Here is a 19,541-nt window from a genome sequence, read left to right on the forward strand (position 1 = left end):
AAAACAAAATGGGTTTTGGACCAACTGGTTTTGAGACGAAATGGTCATAGACGAACTGATGATTAGACGAAGTGATTATTGGATCAAATGGTTATGGATGGAATGGCATTAGACTAAAGTGAAGGTAGACCATGTGATGAGTGAATGAGTTGGCAATAGAACAATCGGCTGTTTACCAGTAGAACTTACTGGGTGTAGATGAACTAGGATTAGACCATGTAGACCAAGTGGGTGTGGACCAAATGGCAATTTTACCCTCAATCTAAGCATTCAAATAAAACGAGACAGCATTTCATGTTATTCATAGAGGTTACAAGTTTTATTTAGAAAGTCTCAAATTACAACCAATGAAGAAAATACCCTACACCACGGTTCTATAGAAATATAGTTCCACTATTTCTCTCTTAAAATGACTGTGTACATGAAGACATGGACAGTTTTTTTTTTCTTCTCCATCTTATGGTATATATACAGATGAGGACACAGTTTCTCAGCAGTGATAAAATAAAATAAAATCAGCAATGAAATAATCAAGAATGTACTTCCAAAATTAAAATTTGCATTGTTTTTCAAGATTTACGGTTACATAACAGAAGATATTATTCTTCGTTTTACACATGAGGGACAAGCACACAGTATATTACGACTATGACATGAATTGGGAATATTACATGATTACTAGTAGCAGAATGTCAAAAGGGCAGTAAGTCAATAAAGGGGAGTTGGGTCCTTTTTTTTCTCATTAAACAAATGGTTTAGTTTCTTTTGTAAATATGGGCCAACAATGCTGACATGTTTTAAGCTGTTGATATGACTCAGTACAGCTGAAATTCACTACATGTGGTAGACTTGTGACTGCTCTCTTAAATTCATTATTTTGGGGCATTAATACTACTTACAAAATGCAAAGTAGTGAAAGTACATTCTGCTAACATATACATTAAAGGATAAACTCATTGTTAACATACAAAGATCTTGTTAACATTTATACTAAATAAATTTTGTTTACACGAATATCTCTTAGACCTCACACAAACATCACATCTTGGACGTGAACATAAAAAAAAATACATAGCTGTACTTTCAAATTTCATCTTTTCACAAACACATGACCTATATGTGAGAGTAAGAACTATATTATCAATGTAATTCAATATAATTTGTTATTTCCAAATAATTTCAAATGCATGAAGACAATGAGGTACAAACAATATAATCAAATCCCACCGTTTATTGTTTTTAATCGATATAAAAATAAATTCTCTCTTTGACTAACTATGAATACAGATACTCTGTATGGTTACATCTAAATAACATACTTGTATTGCATTCAACATTGAGATTCTATGTTGCCAACTAGATAAATTCTGATAAAAAGTGTACTTTATCAATATCGCAGTATCTGTTCAAGTAATCATTTCCTCACAAATAAGATAAAATGGAACACACGGAAAATAAATAGCGGCCATAAGTTATTTAACTTAGAAGTTAACATTAATGAAACACAACAAGGACAAAACACATGTAAATGAAATTGCATTTGCAAAATGAATTCTACGAGTTACATGTCGCTGTTGCTCAGTATACCATATTATTTAGTGAGAGGGCTCTTCATCTAGATACAATAATACACGAAGAAAGAGTTAGAGAGAGGTTTATTGCTATAAGAAAGATAGAGCAAAGGCCCTCAAAATACCTGAGATCTAAATCTTTCTATGAAAGTGGAAAACAACACAACTTCCAAATGAGGCATGGTCACTAGAATACATAATTGATATAAGTTATCATAATTTGTGCTTCAAAATGAATGCTCTCATTTCTAACATTTGAACAGGAGATACACACAAACAAATATTGTTAAAAGTAGATGAAAGTTTTTTTTACAAAGAATGTTGTGCTATTTTCCATACTAAGAATGACAGATCAGCTACATAAAATTAAACAAGTGGAATGCCTCTGGCCGTCTCACCTGCATCACGCGATTCAATATAGCAGCAGTGCTGATTTTGAAAACTACTATAACTCGCACAAGATGTTCAGTGATACTTGGTTACTCTTATTTCCACGTTTTATGAACTAGACCAATACACTTATAGAGATATGATGGCAATTCAACAAATACCCCCAACGTGGCCAAAGTTCTTTGACCTTACATGACCTTTGACCTTGATCATGTGACCTGAAACTCGCACAGGATGTCCAGTGATACTTGATTACTATTATGTCCAAGTTTTATGAACTAGACCAACACACTTTCAAATTTATGGCTGTAATTCAACAAATACCCCAATTTGGCCAAAGTTCATTGACCCTAAATGACCTTTGACCTTGATCATATGACCTGAAACTTGCACAGGATGTTCAGTAATACTTGATTACTATTATGTCCAAGTCTCATGAATCAGATCCATAAACTTTCAAAGTTATGATGGTAATTCAACAGATACCCCCAATTCGGCCAAAGTTCATTGACCCTAAATGACCTTTGACCTTGGTCATGTGATGTGAAACTCATGCAGGATGTTCAGTGATACTTGATTAACCTTATGTATAAGTTTCATGAACTAGGTCCATATATTTTCTAAGTTATGATGACATTTCAAAAACTTAACCTTAGGTTAAGATTTTGATGTTGATTCCCCCAACATGGTCTAAGTTCATTGACCCTAAATGACCTTTGACCTTGGTCATGTGACATGAAACTCAGGCAGGATGTTCAGTAATACTTGATTAACCTTATGGCCAAGTTTCATGAACTAGGTCCATATACTTTCTAAGTTATGCTGTCATTTCAAAAACTTAACCTCAGGTTAAGATTTGGTGTTGACGCCGCCGCCGCCGTCGGAAAAGCGGCGCCTATAGTCTCACTCTGCTATGCAGGTGAGACAAAAAACCAACCTTTGGTGATATTTTTGTTGTTAGAGTAGAGTAGATATTGATATCAACAGCAACCTCAAGTCTCTTGGCCGTTGAACACTTGTTTCTATACAAATATACGCAGAAGTTTCATGAAAATCGCTCATTTGCTTTCTGAGAACACTCCTTTTTTTTAATTCCAAAATCGTCGGTCATTTAGAACCAAGTGACAGAGCTGAATAACACTGGTGCAACATATTCCACCTTCCAAAGATGATATAAGATACATTAGATACATTTCATGTTAACCTACTTGTCTATCATTCACTACACATTTGCTTTGAAAGCGTAGCGTAACAACTGTGCAAATAGAAATGCATCCAGTCGGATTAAAAAAAAAGATGTATATAATCACATTTCTCATGATTCGAAAGCTCTTATAAAGAGCGAACTGATTTTTCCCGCTGGAAAGGGATTTCTAAGTACAAATTCCATAATGGTTTCAGACAAATCCACAAACTGAAAAACAAAAGGATAGTACAGACGACAGAAATAGATGTACACATACAGCCTGATATGTATTTAGCTTTAAATAACTAATATCCACCTTTTAATATTACATATATCCAAACCCTGTTTAAATATTATTTATGAAACATCGCCTCTAACATTTACATCCTTACTCCAACCCACACATATACACTGCCTGGAAAATAACTTTTAGCCTGTGGGTAATGTTTTAATATACAACATAAGAGATTGTAGCAATAGAATACAAACTTAAAATCTGACTTGGTGCTCTTCTCTCCATAGTTTACTACAAACCCCCTTTTCATACGGCAACTTAAAAACTGCATCACATACAACATATCACAATCATATAATACATATTTAATTAGCTTGGCCAAATGTATAATAAAGGAGTACGTTTCAGCCACTTTTAACTAAATCAACTTGTGCTCTTGGAGGGGATTATTTTTGAAATGTTTGAATGGTTTGAATTGAAATTACTAAAAGGAACCCTGTTTCAAAACCCTACTAAGAATAACAGTTCCAGCGGATCAATCGTATGAGCTTCCTTCCTTGCAGTCAAATCAATTAGGCATCGTTGTCATTGATCACAGTTACTGCACTGCTTGTAACTAGATTTAAGAAACAGGCTTGTGGCGATAGATGTGATCAATGATCCGGTAGAATCGTAAAAGAAATCTGCATTCAGAATCCGGTCAGATGTCAGAAGAACTTTAACCCCAGTACTAGTTGGAAGCCATAATAGCCTTATTACTTCATTTGCCATTGACCTTTGGCCCCTTGAGGAAGCACAAGCTGACTTTTCACCTTCCACCTTTCACTATACATGTATTGACATTCTAGATGCATGATTCGGTAACATTCATCCTGAGGTCTCTGACTGAATTCCCAACTGCAACCAAGGCCCCACTTGGTCAAACTCTAACATAAAACCAAACCAAAGCATGACCAAAGCACCATTGCCTACAAATGCTGTCTTTGACCTGTTCACCTTCAGGTCACAGATAGCATCCAGTAAGAGGAAAACACTTGCCTTGGACAAGCTTCCTGAAGTTTTATAAGTTTTATCGAAAGTGTGACCTGTGGGATGATGTTACAAGAGTAGTCTTTGGGGCCTTCATCTTGGAAGTACGAATGCTGTTGTTGATAGTACAGTATATGGATGTTCTTTCATCCTTGATGATAAAGCCGTAGATGAATGTCACCAGAGCATCTTGATTGGCTAACCCTAACTACATTAATGAGCCTTGTTGTTGTGTAGCCTGCATGCTACTGCAGCGATGAGAGCGGCGCCCTTTCCGCTGCCGTCCTCCGAAAGCATGAAATTGACCTTGACACCGGGAACCAGCTGTTTCATCATCTCCTCCATCTCTTTCTTGAACAGAGGGTGCTTCTTGTAGAGTGTTCCGTCGATCCCGATGGTCACCTCAGGTCGGTTCTCCCGGTGGACCTTCTTGGTGACTGCTGCCAGACCAGCGACGGCCAAGCGAGCAGCACGCTTTGCTACGGAATGACAGACAGCTCTGACGAGCATGATGTCATCTATTGAGGGATTAAGGTCAAGTTTGTTGAGGATCTCGGTGACGACCATTCCGTTGTTGGAGTCGTCACTATGGATGAGACAAAGAGAACATTGAGAGAATCGTGAACCATCATTGATAATTTACATTCTTCAGAAAAAGCGAGGCGTTGTGTTTCATAAAGCTATTTGCAATTATGCATTACTTCACAAACAGCATGAACTTGGCCTTGATAACAGGTAAACGACCAACCAGAACTGTTAAACACTTTCGACACGTCGATACTTCGTAGCATGTAATTCATATAAAATGTTCAGGTAATACCGATTTTACCCAAGGATTTTACACTACGAACAGATTTAGTATACCTCTTATCCAGTCAGAATCACTTTTTTTTTTCTATTTTCGACAAAATTAATCCCTTATTTTGATCTATAAAGTACACTGGTGATAAATTCTGATTCATACTCACTTTTCAATGTCTGTGAGGAACCTCGTCTCAAAGGAGTTTGCTGTATCTAGCTTTGTCGAGGAGACTCCGTTGAAAAGTAGTTTGGCCTGGACCAGTTTAACCATGACCTGCCTGCTAATCTCGCCAAGGTACATACCTGAAATCATCTTCTCGTACCTAAACAAGACAAAAAGACACAGCAAATTACAAGATTAACAGGGATATAAACTCCAAGGAGATCTACCACACAGTGTTTCTCTTGCCATAGACCCATGTGCTTTTATGAGTCTTGATACACATACCCTTTCATGTGGAGCGTTAGTCTTTGGACTTTGAAACAAAGGGTCGTGGGTTCGAATCCCAGCCATGGCGTAATTTCCTTCGGCAAGAAATGTATCCACATTGTGCTGCACTCGACCCAGGTGAGGTAAAAGGGTACCTGGCAGGAATTTATTCCTTGAAATGCCACCGCGCTGTAAAAGGCTGCGGGGCTAAAGCCAGGGTAATGATATCCAATAAAGCCCATAGGGACGTATTTGGCAGTGATATGTGCTATATAAGCATGTTAGAATTATTATTATTAAAACAATCTTAAATATATAGTAAATTTTGTTTAAAATTATGATTGCCATTAGATTCTCATCAATTAATAGGAATACTTGAACGCATACTGTGAATATTTTGTGTAACTTGAGTAAGAATGTTTTGCGGGAAATCATTCAGGCACAGAGATTATTTGCTTTTCCGAGAATCAACCATTATAAGTTATCATCATTATTATCATAAGAATTTCACTAAATAGAATAAATCTAAACAATACTTGTAAACAAAATATTCATCATTCACATCCTATTCCAAGGCATTTGTTTACACTTGCCAATGTCAACACAGGTGAAGTCAATGGGTACCTTGTAGAAACAAGTTTCTTGAATGCTTAAAAACCCGATCATGGTAGCTTGAGCTAAGTTGGGGTATAATATGCAGAGCTTGGATAGCGGTATATGAATGTTGCATATCATTAGCATTATCATTATTACACTAAGGTTGCAAATGTAATTTAAGAAAGATCATTTCATTGGAGGACATGACAAAATCCTCAAGCTATGGTGTAAAATGAAATCCCTATGATCAATAGTAATTAAAACTCAATTTTTTTTTGATTGAGCAAAGTTTTATCTTTCCATTAAAATCATATACTGTCCTAAGATCAGTGTATTGCACACAATCCTTAAGCTATGGTGTAAAGCGAAATCCCTATGATCAATATGAACTCAAACTCACAGTTGTTTTCCTTGATTGAGTGAAGTTCTATCTACATTAAAATCATATTCTGTCCTAATGTCATCAAGGACGCCGTTATCTCCGAATGCTCCCCACTCCATGTTGACGATGGTCTCCCTTGCGTTTCCATCACCAGCCCACGTTCCGACTTTATTGACGTCTTCCATGTAACAGGCATTGGTGCCAGTACCTGAGCAGATGATGGAGGAGAATTACATTATTGTTTAGATTTGAAGTAATATGGGCATCAGCATGAAACTAAATCAACCTTAATTCTGCAATTAATATGTTTTATGTAACTGGGCCCAGACATGCCAATGATTCCTCACAAGTACTGGGCTGGGCCCTGGTGCATAAAAGTTACTATCATGGCAACTTCACAATCTAATGGTAACTACCATGGTAACACTGTACAACAACCAATCAAAATCAAGGATTTCATCAGAGCTACAATTAGTTGGCAAAATTATCAAGATAGTAACTCTGGTGGAATAGGGTCATAGAATGTTGTACTAAATAAATTTCTTTGAGATTAGAATCACTTTAATTCCGATTCAGAGAAAAATAAAACTGAAACCAAATTACGAAAACAAGAAAAAGAAGAGCTAAAGAGCAACGTATTATACCCCACAACTCAAATCTCATCAGAATATTTTTCTCAAAATAAAGACAAGGGACAGCTACAATTAGGGTGAGATAAAAACACAAACATTGACACATCTTTCTTTGAATAAATAATTAAAAACTAATGTAATTGATAAAAAAAAACTTAGAAAGTGCTCTTTAAAATTTAATTTGTCTAATTTGCCTAACATTGTTACTTTAAATTAAAGGCTTTGAAATATGGAAACCTTACCTAGAATAAGACCAACATATGTATTGTGATCAGAGTATGCACATGACATGAGAGTTCCTGTCGTGTCGTTAACAAGGGCTATTACATCGATCGCCACACCCTGCAAAGGATAAAGAAAGAAAAATACTCCATTCTCAACATCATCAACCTGTATGAAAACTTAAAGAATATCAAGGGGTTTCAATCCAAGGCCTTATTTCAATGACCTGGGACCCAGCTTTATAAAGAATTACAGATTTGTCAGAATGATTACAATTACAAAATAGCAAGATTTACACTTCTATATGAATATGAAACAGATACAGATACATGTACCAGTTCTTAAAGTCATTGTAAGATACAAGTTCCTATAGTAAAGCTAATAAAATGTCACTACAACTCGATTGGGTGACAGCAAATTTGTAGTAGAATTCTTGCATTTCAAGCTTGACAGGTTTATGAAATGGGCCATAATTTCTACTGAATCCCTAAACCAATATTAAACCAATTATTATTTGAAATTACTTTGATGCAACGATCAAACAAAGGTCCAGCTCATTGTTTGTTACACAGTGAGAAGTTTTAGTCCTACAAAATTAAAAATAATAATAATAATGATATTGCATTTATAGAGTGCTTAATATCATTCTCTTAGCACTTTACATTAATTAGAAGACTTATTGAAATACGATAATTTAAAAATATGTTTTGTATAAAAAATATATTTTGTATCATTTGAAATTAGTAATATATTATCAATGATACAAAGCTTTGTTTACTGTGACTGGGTTTGAATAATATGTAATCAATTAAAACACCACCAGGTTCAATTCCTAAATGAGGTCATTTGTCTTTCAAACAAACCACCAATACCAGCATATCCACTAAAAGGATTCCCGCTAACGTCCAAATACATGGCGGTTTCTGGAGATATGCTGGTGCCAGTTATAGATGCAGAAGAAAATCCAAAGGTTAATGAAAGGTCAAGGAGTAAACCATGAAACAAGACTAGTTGTATCAAGCAAAATTTTGCCAGCCTTGGCCTCAGCCTGAGTCATGCATACAGAGTCTATGGGAGGTTTTCTCCAGCGGCTTTGTGACTTGGAAGCACCAGCCTCAACGACATCCCTGCAAACGGATGGATTAACTTGTAGCCAACTGGAATTGGATATTCTCCAAAACAAAGCATATGGAAAATCTAATTTAGTAATCAATGGGTTAAAGGATCTATATAGATAAGGTTGGAATTACAGTACGAAATGCTTACTTTTCTTTTGCAGGCCTCGTTTAAAAGCTCCACCACATCTTGGCCTTCTACGCCAGATGCTTTGAAACCTTTGGTCCATGTTGTGAGTTTTCCTATGCAAAGAGAAAAAAGGGGAAAAATACATATATTAATATATAACCTTCTATATCAGCCATGCTCCCCCTTCCTGAAAGCACTGAGGTGTAACAGTTCTGACTCTTGCCTTGTACAGTAATTAAGAGGGTCGTGTGCTTGATTCCCATCATGACCTAGCATCCTTTGGCAAGGCGTCAATCTACACTTTGCCACTCTCCACCCCAGTGTTAAATGGGTACCCGGTGGGTGTTTCATAAAGCTGTTCGTAAGAGCGACTTTAAGAACGACTGGTGAACCTTTCTTACGCTCCAAATAATCACCAATGAACATTTAATGGTCAATATCGTTTACCACAAGAAAGGGTCACCATTCCTTTTTAAAATCGCTCTGACGTTACGATCAGCTTTATGAAATGGCCCCCAGGTAGGATGCGAAAACCTATGTAGTATGTCTGGCAATTGAGTCTTTGAACTCTTCTTGGAATGCTCCCCAGGGAGTGGAGAAGTGCATACTTTGTATGCGTGTATTCCAGAATCTGATGATTGGGGTAATAAGATATCTGTACAGCACTTAATTAGAGACGTTTTTATGAGCGCAATGTGCCTCTTATTGTGACATCACTTCTTTGCATTAATTATGAGAGATTAGTCAACCACATTAGTTCATAACTATGCATTAATATAAATAATATACAGTATTTCTCTTTCAAAGTGATAAAAGCTCCATTTAAACACTAGAATATTTCTATGGATTTCATCGCTAATTCTACTGATTCTCTTTGCTTCCCTGTGGTTGGGAATCATCATTCAGTTAAATATCTTTTTAATATTTCAATTGTTTTAATTATTACTATTATAAATATCACTAGGTATTGTGGAGCGTTGTGGCCCAGTGGATTAGTCTTCTGACTTTGAAACAGAGGGTCGTGGGCTCGAATCCCAGCCATGGCGTAATTTCCTTCAGCAAGAAATTTATCCAAATTGTGCTGCACTCAACCCAGGTGAGATTAATGGGTACCTGGCAGGAATTTATTCCTTGAAATGCCACCGCGCTGGAAAAAAGGCTGCGGGGCTAAAGCCAGGGTAATAACATCCAAGTCCTTTGGAAGCGCATAGGGACGTTATGACATAATGTGATATGCGCTATACAAGAACTGCGTTATTATTATTATTATAGGTATTTACCTGATTTAAGGCTCTTTTGTCTACAAGGAAAGGAGAATGTGAAGCCGAGAGGTAAACTCTTGTTGAGAAGGTCCTGTTCTTTCTTGAATTCATTCAAACAATCTGCGATGTAATCAAACAGCTGTACCAATGAAAGGAGGATTTGAAGAAAAAAAAAGAAGAAAGAAAAAGTTAGACAAAGGTTATTACAAAATGTTGATTTTTTATAATGGTAATCGTTGTAATGGTAAACAATATATTGAAGAATTCATTCGCAGCTGATTTAAAGTCACAATTTGCCCATTATCATGATGGTAAATTATAAAACAACTTTTATCCAGCATTTTTAGGTTAAAGTATCATCATATTGTAAGGTCGAGTGGCAATTTGTTTCACGAAAGGACCTGTCATATGTTTTATCTAGACAGTTGCCAGAGTGATTGATAATGATGTTTGCCTCTTACAAAAAAAAATGATCACACAAGTGGAAGAAATATATCGGCAGACAATTTTGCTAATAATTGATTCAGGCATCACACAGCACTTCTGGCATTTTGAGATGATGATAAAAACCTATTACTCAAGCAATTCGTTCAATTGCTCTGAAAGAAAATAGAAATCTCTCTTCTGGGTGATGAATGTTTGGTTGCATGTGAATGCTATATACTTTCCGAGGCATGCATCCTTTGGGCGCAATAGATTTCTCTTTCTATAGAATTTATGATCCAGATAATTGAGTGCCTGGAAATGGGGCACAGACAAATAGGATAGACTTTAGGATTTTTGTTTCTCCTCTTGTCGGTGTTTTGACCTTGAATTGGCCAGTCTTTAATTGATTCTTGATGCTCTACATGTATTTATCTTACATGCAAACCCATGTCTAAATTGCTGGCCGTGATGATGCACATCTTGCTTGCTTTGAATTTAAATAAGGGGGGGGAGGGACACATCTCAAAGTGACTTTGGGAGGCAATTCCTAAAGCAAATTAGATGTATGAAATGGTGCTTGCTGAAAAGCAATTGAAATCATCAAAATGATATGAAACTGATTCAATTCATCCACAGATCACATGCACTGCTGTCGGCACACATATACGCATATATGGGACTTCATCCAAATTGTTGGCTCAACAGTGTTATATTTAGGGCATTGGAAAAAAAATCTGTTGCGTGCAGGGGATAAGTTTTTATGAAATTCTTCCTAAATATCCTGCAAATTATTGGATAGCTCAGTAGGAATTCCACCACAAATTCCATTCATAATTAATTCATCATGATCTGCCTTCACACGGCATGCAAACAAACTTTTGATACTTTCGCAAATACCCAGACTACATTTCCCTCCCATAAAACAAAAATGAGTGGAATTTACCTGGTCTCCCGTTCCGACCATGAACTTTTGATCAATGGCGTACGTCTTACTCTCCATCTTCACTTCCCCTTCCAGGAGCCGTACCAGGAGAACACGGAAATTGCTCCCTCCAAGATCCAGGGCAAAGAAGTCTCCTCGCTCTGTGGATGAGGAATTTAGGAAACAGAGAGGAAACAGAGAGGGAAAAGGGAGGGGTGAGAAGAAAGGGGTTATAATTTAAGGTCACATATTTAATTTATTGGATTAAGTGGGTCATTCTCAAACTGCATGGCAAACATAATGTTTAGAATAAATATGGCATGTTTGAAGTTAACAAAAATGAAAGTGTGTGTGTGCGTAATCGATCATTTGCAAGTTGAATGGTCAATACCGTTTCATAATATCTAAAACTATATATTCACATGTACAATTGGAAATCAATAAATAGGGTACTGAGAGATGACCCCCCCCCAAAAAAAAAAAAAAAAAAAAAAAAAGGCTATGGTTCAGGATTCCATAGTATGACTATTAATGCTGTCTTGGTGATATAAATTTTTCATGCACCGATTTGTAAATTCTGAAATCATTGGTCTACCAGGTACTAATACCGGTAATACAGGTCATATCCTAGTTTGTAAGAAATACAGTAGCCTGATGTGGTTGCAAAATAATTTATCTGCCCCAACAAAATGGAGAACGAGGACAAAAAAATCCAGACATCCTGTTTACCCTTTTCAATTTTCAATACAGTCGCCTTTGGGGATATTCTATTTTTTTTTAACTTCAGGAAATGGAAATCTGATAAATAATTATTCATCAGATAAGTCTGTGTAAATAACTCCCATACAACTCAGTGTACCCACTAAACAGGATTTTCTCTTACGGTAACTCTAATCCGTATGCTGTCAGTACAACTTAAACACTATTGAGACTTAAGATTAGCATATTGTGGTATGATATGTCTCACTATGTACTGGGTATCTGAACACTATCAATGTTGCTGAGTTTCGTCACATCATAGTCCCATTTCATAAAGACTTGTCATAATAAAAAAAATCACAAAATCTGTAACAAATTTACTATCAGCCAATCAATCAAAGGATTTCAGTAGCTTTTAAACTGTTTATATTGCAAGTTGCAATTATAACAAGTTTTATGAAACAAGCCCCATATAAATATGTGCGGTTTAAATTTAAAATGTGACACAGATTCTAATTTTGAGTACGGTACTGTAACTCAACTTGCTTCAGTTAATAAAGGGTTTAACCAAACCATGAACTACTTCCAAAAATAAAATGGTGTTTTTTAGGAGTTCTTTTGGAAGTGGACATGTGACATGTTAATTGGTGCACCCTGGCGTCATCAGTTCCTCATTTGCATGTAACTGTACCTGTCGGTTCCTTATTCTTATTATGAGTTATTTTCTACCTAGTTTCTGTGCCCTTCTTTTTGTTTTTCTTTAACCTCCTTAATTACAGCATCCCTTCTCTCCTTTCCTCTTCCTATTTCACTTTGTGGTTGGTTTGGCTTTTTGCGCCTTTTTATAAATTTCATCATATATGCACCTGATGAAAATTTGTATAAAACTCGTCTACACAATTTACTGCATTTGTTAGTCTCCAAATTTTGAAATCAAGGGTTGTGGGTTCGATTCCCAGCCATGGCAAGATTTCCTTTAGCAAGGAATTTATCCACATTGTGCTGCACTCAACCCAGGTGAGGTGAATGGGTACCTCGTAGGATTAATTCCTTGAATGTACCAAGCACCGTTAGCAGCTGGAACTATAAACCAGGTAATTTATACTGCGCCTTTGAATAGGTAACTAGATAATCAACACCTCATAATCATTATTATATGTACAAGTATCAGTATTTTTTTGATGAATGAATCTTCATCTGATTTTGATTACATTTCAAATATTTTTCCTTTTCAATTTTTCACATTTCATTCAAACGATCTTGATATCCAGGTCGGGCAACCTTTTCACAAGAAGGTCACTTGAAGATCACACTCACTTCATAGAGTCATTACCTAAGCTACATGTACATACTGTACTTGCAATGTTACACTTGTACGTAAGGGCCATAATAGATATATATATATATTGCGATATCGAGTAGGATCATGAAGGGCAACACCGGATTCCAAACATTGCAAGAGCAGCGGAAATGCGCATAGCAGAAGGTCTGATCTTCAGGGGACGTCTGGAGAGAGAGAGAGGGGAAATGCTGTGGTACCGGTAAGGAAAGAGCTGAAGCCAGACTACGGACTGGCTAAGGGCAGGCTGAGGGCATGCTAGGGGGCATAGAGGGGCAGGCTGAGGGTATCATAGGGGCATCCTGGGGGCGTGTTAGGGGTAGGGGGCAGACAAATAATGGGCTTGTAGTATTAGAAGAAATGAATGGAAGAGATGAATTAAAGGGATGGGGTTGGACGGATCAAGAGTTTTCTAACAGAGGGGGGGGGGGGGGGCAGAATCTTACAAGCAAGAGGGATTAGAAGGAAACTGAAAAATGTTGAGAAAAAAAGGGGTGTCTCCTGAATTTGTACATGAATTGAATGGAGATGTCTAATACTAATGGTGTAAATTGTAAAAAGGACAATATTTTTTCCCCAATACTTGCCACTCAGGCCTGATAATGAAACCCTTTTAAATTTTAGTATGAAAAGACCTTTATTTTAATGAGGTTTGTGTATTTTTTTTTTTAGATCTGACTGAATGCCAGTCAAAGGCAACAAAAGGTCTACTTTCAAAATGAATGACCAACACGACCAACCAGGATAGCAATTTATCAGAGAGCAACGTTGAGGATGTTGGAAACTTCACGAAGATAACACTTAATACATCTTCTATCTATCATCAAAGAGAGCAATCTATCTGATAACACCTTTGATCAAGTTGGAGATGTCATCCATACCAGTAGCGCACGCAGGGGGTGGTTACAGGGGTTCCACCTCCCCTTAATTTTTTTTTGATCCCCACCCCCCCTACAAAATTTTTGGGGGTACAAAACGACCCAAAGTTTGTGGTGAAGACCTCTTTTTTTTTTTTTTTTTTGGGGGGGGGTTGTTTTATTTCATTCAGCTTGAAAACCACTCCCTTTAAAAAATCCTACGTACACTACTGACCAATACCTCTTTCATAGTGCACTCCTTCCTGTTTGTACAAACAGTGATCTGCATTACAAATTAGGAGAGCAATGATACTAGACACTCACTATTCCGTCTGTTGATCATGTCAAATTTAAAATATTTCAAGTTTTATATATTTCATACCAGAGTAGGTTTGTTGAATTATAATAAACGTTTATGCTGATGCTTTTCAAAGAATATCGTCCATAAGGGTAAAATATGTTAACCTTGCTGTAGGAAAAAATTATTTTTTTTTTCTTCAAATCACGTACCAAAGCAAGTGCGTGACACTGATATCATGCATATCACTGTTTTAGGAAGCTATGCAAACTTAAGCAATAATTTTCTTATTTTACATCCAAATTTGATGACATCTCTCAGATAAATTTCAAGCTAGTGTAGTGGGTAGCTTAACGCAATATAGGCATGCAGAGAAATAATCAAGTGATCTTTTAGCAAGAATGTATTGTTTGCTAGCTTGCAATCACTAACTAGTTACCAGCTAGTTGCAAACGAGTTACTACCTTGCAGTACGTTCTGTAGGCGATGTAGAGTGACCTTGGCCTTTAATAAGCGAACGAGCCATTTAACGTGAAGGGAGGTCAATACAGAGTGCACTTGAAGGCAGGTAGCCGAACTATTCATCACGCTATCGGGTGTAACAAGCTTTCATTCAGTAACACTATCTACTTTACTACTACTACCTGAATGTCAAATGCATACTACTGTGTAGACCTCCCTAGATAACACCCACCATCACGCCTTCCCCTGTGACATGCATGGGTGAGATGATGTGTGTGATAATAATGGGCGATTCCATACACGTCCTACAGGACATTTAGACAATTTCTAGTCTCTTTACTAGCTGAATGCTTGAGCAATAAGATTTTTAAATAATAATAATAGCCGGATTTATAAAGCGCTTTTTGCCTGAGGATACAAAGCGCTGCTATTATTACCCCGGCTTTAGCTCGAGCTACCATCACCGGCGCTCAGTGCATGCAAGGAATTACTCCTGCCAGGTACCCATTCACCTCACCTGGGTCGAGTGCAGCACAGTGTGGATAGATTTCTTGCTGAAGGAAAATACGCCATGGCTGGGATTCGAACCCACGACTCTCTGATTCAAAGGCGAGAGTCAGAACCACTAGACCACGGCGCACCCGTCAATGTCAATGATATAGTGGGTAGTCATGTGAAAAAACGATAACCAACCAAAAATGTTTGATTAGGAGTGAATTACAGGTGAAAGTGTCTCGCACGGAACTCATAAATGTCCAGTACAAAATGCAACATTTTCACCTCCAACACCGATGGACGGACATATCTTTGTTGGTTGTCATTTTTTTACATGACTACCCTGTAGTTCATGTACTTGATCATTACCACAAAACAAATTGAACAGATATATGTACCAGCATGATATATACTTGTATGCTGTAAATAGATGTTAGAAATGTAAGGAATATAAACTGTACAGTTGGATGGATATATGTTTTTTATTTTACAGGCTACTATATAGACTTTTATTTCCACTCGTACTCCACTCCACTCCACTATTCATTTGATATTCATTTTCCTTTCAGTTACAAAGTGCTGCACACACACTACTCCGTGTTTGGGCCACTAAAAAAATATTGCAGTTTTTTGCTTTTAAAGATGAGTCTATTATCAGGTGGGTTAAACCCATTGGCCCGTATTCTCAAGTCGGGTTAAATTTAAACTCAGGTTTAAAGTTGTGGTTTAAGTATGGATATCCAATTGTTACATAAATCACTAACAGTCAGAACAGTAGAGATATCATATTTTAGCTCATTTGGCTCTCAAATCATTCTCAATTGTATAAATAAATTATTGTCTTCACCATCGATGAATCAGGAAAGAGCACAGTAAACATAAGAAACATACAACTTAATAAATATTTTGACACTTTTGGCTTCCCATAATTTTAGCACGGAGTTAGACCATGGTCTATAACGTTAAACCTGACTTCAGAATACGGGCCATTTGATCTACACTACAATTGGTCTAATACCAACTTGGTCTAATTCTGTCTACTGATCATAAAAAAATAAAATTGAAATGAATAGAATAAGTGGCGTTAGACCAAGTGGATATTAAATAAAATGGGTGAAGCTTTTAATACTGAAAATTAGACCAGGTGATAAATTGTGCTGCACTCGACCCAGGTGAGATGAATGGGTACAGGAAATTATTCCATGAAATGCCACCGCGCAGTAAAAGGCTGCGGGGCTAAAGCCAGGGTAATAATATCCAAGTCCTTTGGAAGCGCATAGGGACGTTATGACATAATGTGATATGCGCTATACAAAAACTGCGTTATTATTATCAAATTGCAATTTGATATTGACTATTGGTATACTAATGAACTGATAGTAGATAGGATCAGACCATGTGATATGAAAACAAACGGAAAGGGGACGAAGCGGGTATAGACCAATCAGCAGTTTACCGTTCTCAGAGGGAATAAGAAATGAAGAGGGGGTAAAAAAAAAAAGATAAAGAAGAACAAAGTGGATTTAGCTCCTTTTGGAACTAAGTTCTTCATATGAACAGGATGAGAGGGGGAGGGGGTGCAAAATAAATGAGGGAATGTAAAATAAAAACAAAACAAGAGAGCTGAACTCTCTACAATCTAGTTTCTTCAGGTAACAAATACAGTATAGGCCTACCCCAGAGACAGTAATACAGACTGGGTTACTAAAGTAAATGGAATCCTATCCAAGCCTTCATTGGAAATACATGTAGAAAAGGGATAAACAAGATAGTGGTTTCATTTGTGAAGATCACTATTACATATAATAAAAGGAAAAAAAAGGAAATTATTGCAAAATATTACTTGATACGTCCACGAGGATACTAAAGCTTTTAAGCTTTTGAGGCTGACATTATTTCCAACAAGGAGTTGGAAATGGATAGCTTGTCTCTCTTTTCATTGAGTAACAGAGAAATGAGGAGCTCAAGAAAAGGACATTTTAAAAAAAATGCTGCACAATCTTGAGTTCATACTACCCCCCTTTTTTAACTGAGCAGGTAGGCTGACATTTGGCATTTTTCTCAGTGCCAAATAAAAAAAAATTGAATTCGATGTTAGCATACTGTTTAAGATTTAATTTTTATTTATTTGGCCTGCTTTAACTGCTTAAAGTGACAATATGAAATAAAATCAACCATTTATCTTTAAAAAAACTTGCTCATTGCTACTTCTAAAATTGGGTGAGTAAATGAATAGCCTACAGTGTTGAAATGAAAACTAGTAGAATTCAGCATGTAGCGTTGAAAATGAACAATAATCCAACGTTGCAAAAATCCTGTATTGGGTACCTAATGGTAAGCACAGAGCCTTTGGAAATGTGACCTTAGATGGTACCCTGTCTGCTTGTGAACAATAAATCAAAGGGTTTCTTTTTAATAGAAATCTCATTTCCAGCGTGGGGCTGCTCCACATGGCCTGTTCTCACTGGTCGGCAAAGTTAACAAAATATGCTGCTTTATTATACTTTATAGCCTATACTGATTTGGAAAAAAAAAAACCAACTAACCCAAATTTTCAGTTTAAGTTCAGTTTATTTAACCAATATAAAATTCAAAGTGAATACGAATGAAATGCAAGTAAAAATGGTAATGACCAATGTGAACCTGAGTCTTGTTCAAATGTCCTTTTTAGTTAAAATTGAAGATTGATATGAAATGAATGCCCCTCTTGTAGGCCTTGGAGATTTTTAGTGTCCTTTTTATATGCGATTTGAGCTGTAATACATGTAGATGTATGCTGGCTTTGCCCCAAAACTGTTGAATTTGAATGCCTGAACATTGTAGGTAGCCAGTCTAGCCACACTCTAGCGAGTGTCAATTGTAATTTGTATGCAAGTTTACGAGGTTGATGACAATGCACCTAATGTACTGTAGCTGCATGGGTATGCACTGCAGAGGAAATAACAAGCCAGCAGATCATGAAGAATTTCATTTCATGGCCTTTTGTTCACTATTGCACTTTTTATGATTTATTTATTGGACTGGAAATTCAATGGAATGAAAAAAAAAAGGCTGTAAATGAAAACTGATGAATGAAGAAAAAAAAAAGCCTGTTGCAGTAAAGATTTTGATATTTGGAGTTGTGATAAATGCATATTTAAGGCTCATCCATTATTACTTATTCAAGGCAAAATTTCTAAAAGCCCTACAACATGTAACAGACTTGTGAAGAATTTGGACACATGAAAGAAGACAACTGATGTAGGCTAAATACAGTACAACATCTCGGTACTGGTGCATACATGTATTCTTTAAGAACCTCAACAAAATGTCAGCTACTCATGTTAGAGTCCTTAGAGCAATTTGAAGATAATTTGCCGAGGAATTCAGCCAGGCAATCATTCCCAATCTTTAATCAAATCAGCAACGGCATGTACATGTACATGATTTATAAATGAGCACTCAACAGGCCTTTAGCATGCCTCTACTGGTTGTGCAGTAAGGGCACTAATCCAGTACACTTATATTATTTTCATTATGTCCGACAGGGAATATTTCTCTTCTACATGTACCTGGCACATCTCAACACACATGAAGGTTGGTACCGGCCATGAATGCTATTAAATGGAGGGCTGTGGGCAGGTCAAAAGGAACACGTGGCCTGGAATTACGATACTCCTCTGTACACATCACAAAGTGTGCACTTTCATTGCGTATGGGCTCCTCGGCAAATATGGGGGGAGAGACTGGATTCCAGTACATGTTGTCGCGTCTGTCTTCATCCGTCTACAATGCAGTAACAATGATGACTATTATCCAAATGCTTTTCATCCAATCCGCATTTTACAAAATGAAATCATTCATGTGTGACTGCGATCGATGGGGGAGGGGATGCTTTCGCCCCAGGAGGCGTTACAGCCGAATTGTTTATAACTGAATCTTGATTTGCTTGAGTATTACATTCAATCAATCCTGTATACAGTACCTGGAGGATGTACTGTACATTATAGTATAGGCCTACTGTGTGTATCGAGTATCAAGGAAAGTTGACTCTACCAATTGGGGAAAAATATTAATGGCAC

The 19,541-nt window shown here is 36.8% G+C and overlaps 1 protein-coding gene across 1 annotated transcript; it reads right to left on the bottom strand.

The window, feature by feature from the left end:
- Positions 1–297: 297 nt before the first annotated feature.
- Positions 298–11,491, bottom strand: LOC129272719 (hexokinase-2-like). Its single transcript, XM_064107246.1, has 7 exons — positions 11,352–11,491; positions 10,001–10,121; positions 8,742–8,833; positions 7,496–7,595; positions 6,640–6,829; positions 5,380–5,535; positions 298–4,997 (listed from the first exon to the last, which is right to left on the bottom strand). Exons 1-7 carry the CDS (start codon positions 11,406–11,408, stop codon positions 4,625–4,627), a joined length of 1,089 nt encoding a protein of 362 aa, XP_063963316.1. The 5' UTR covers positions 11,409–11,491; the 3' UTR covers positions 298–4,624.
- Between the last annotated feature and the right edge of the window lie 8,050 nt (positions 11,492–19,541).

This window comes from Lytechinus pictus, chromosome 12 (genome assembly GCF_037042905.1).
Source record: "Lytechinus pictus isolate F3 Inbred chromosome 12, Lp3.0, whole genome shotgun sequence".
NCBI lineage: Eukaryota > Metazoa > Echinodermata > Echinoidea > Temnopleuroida > Toxopneustidae > Lytechinus > Lytechinus pictus.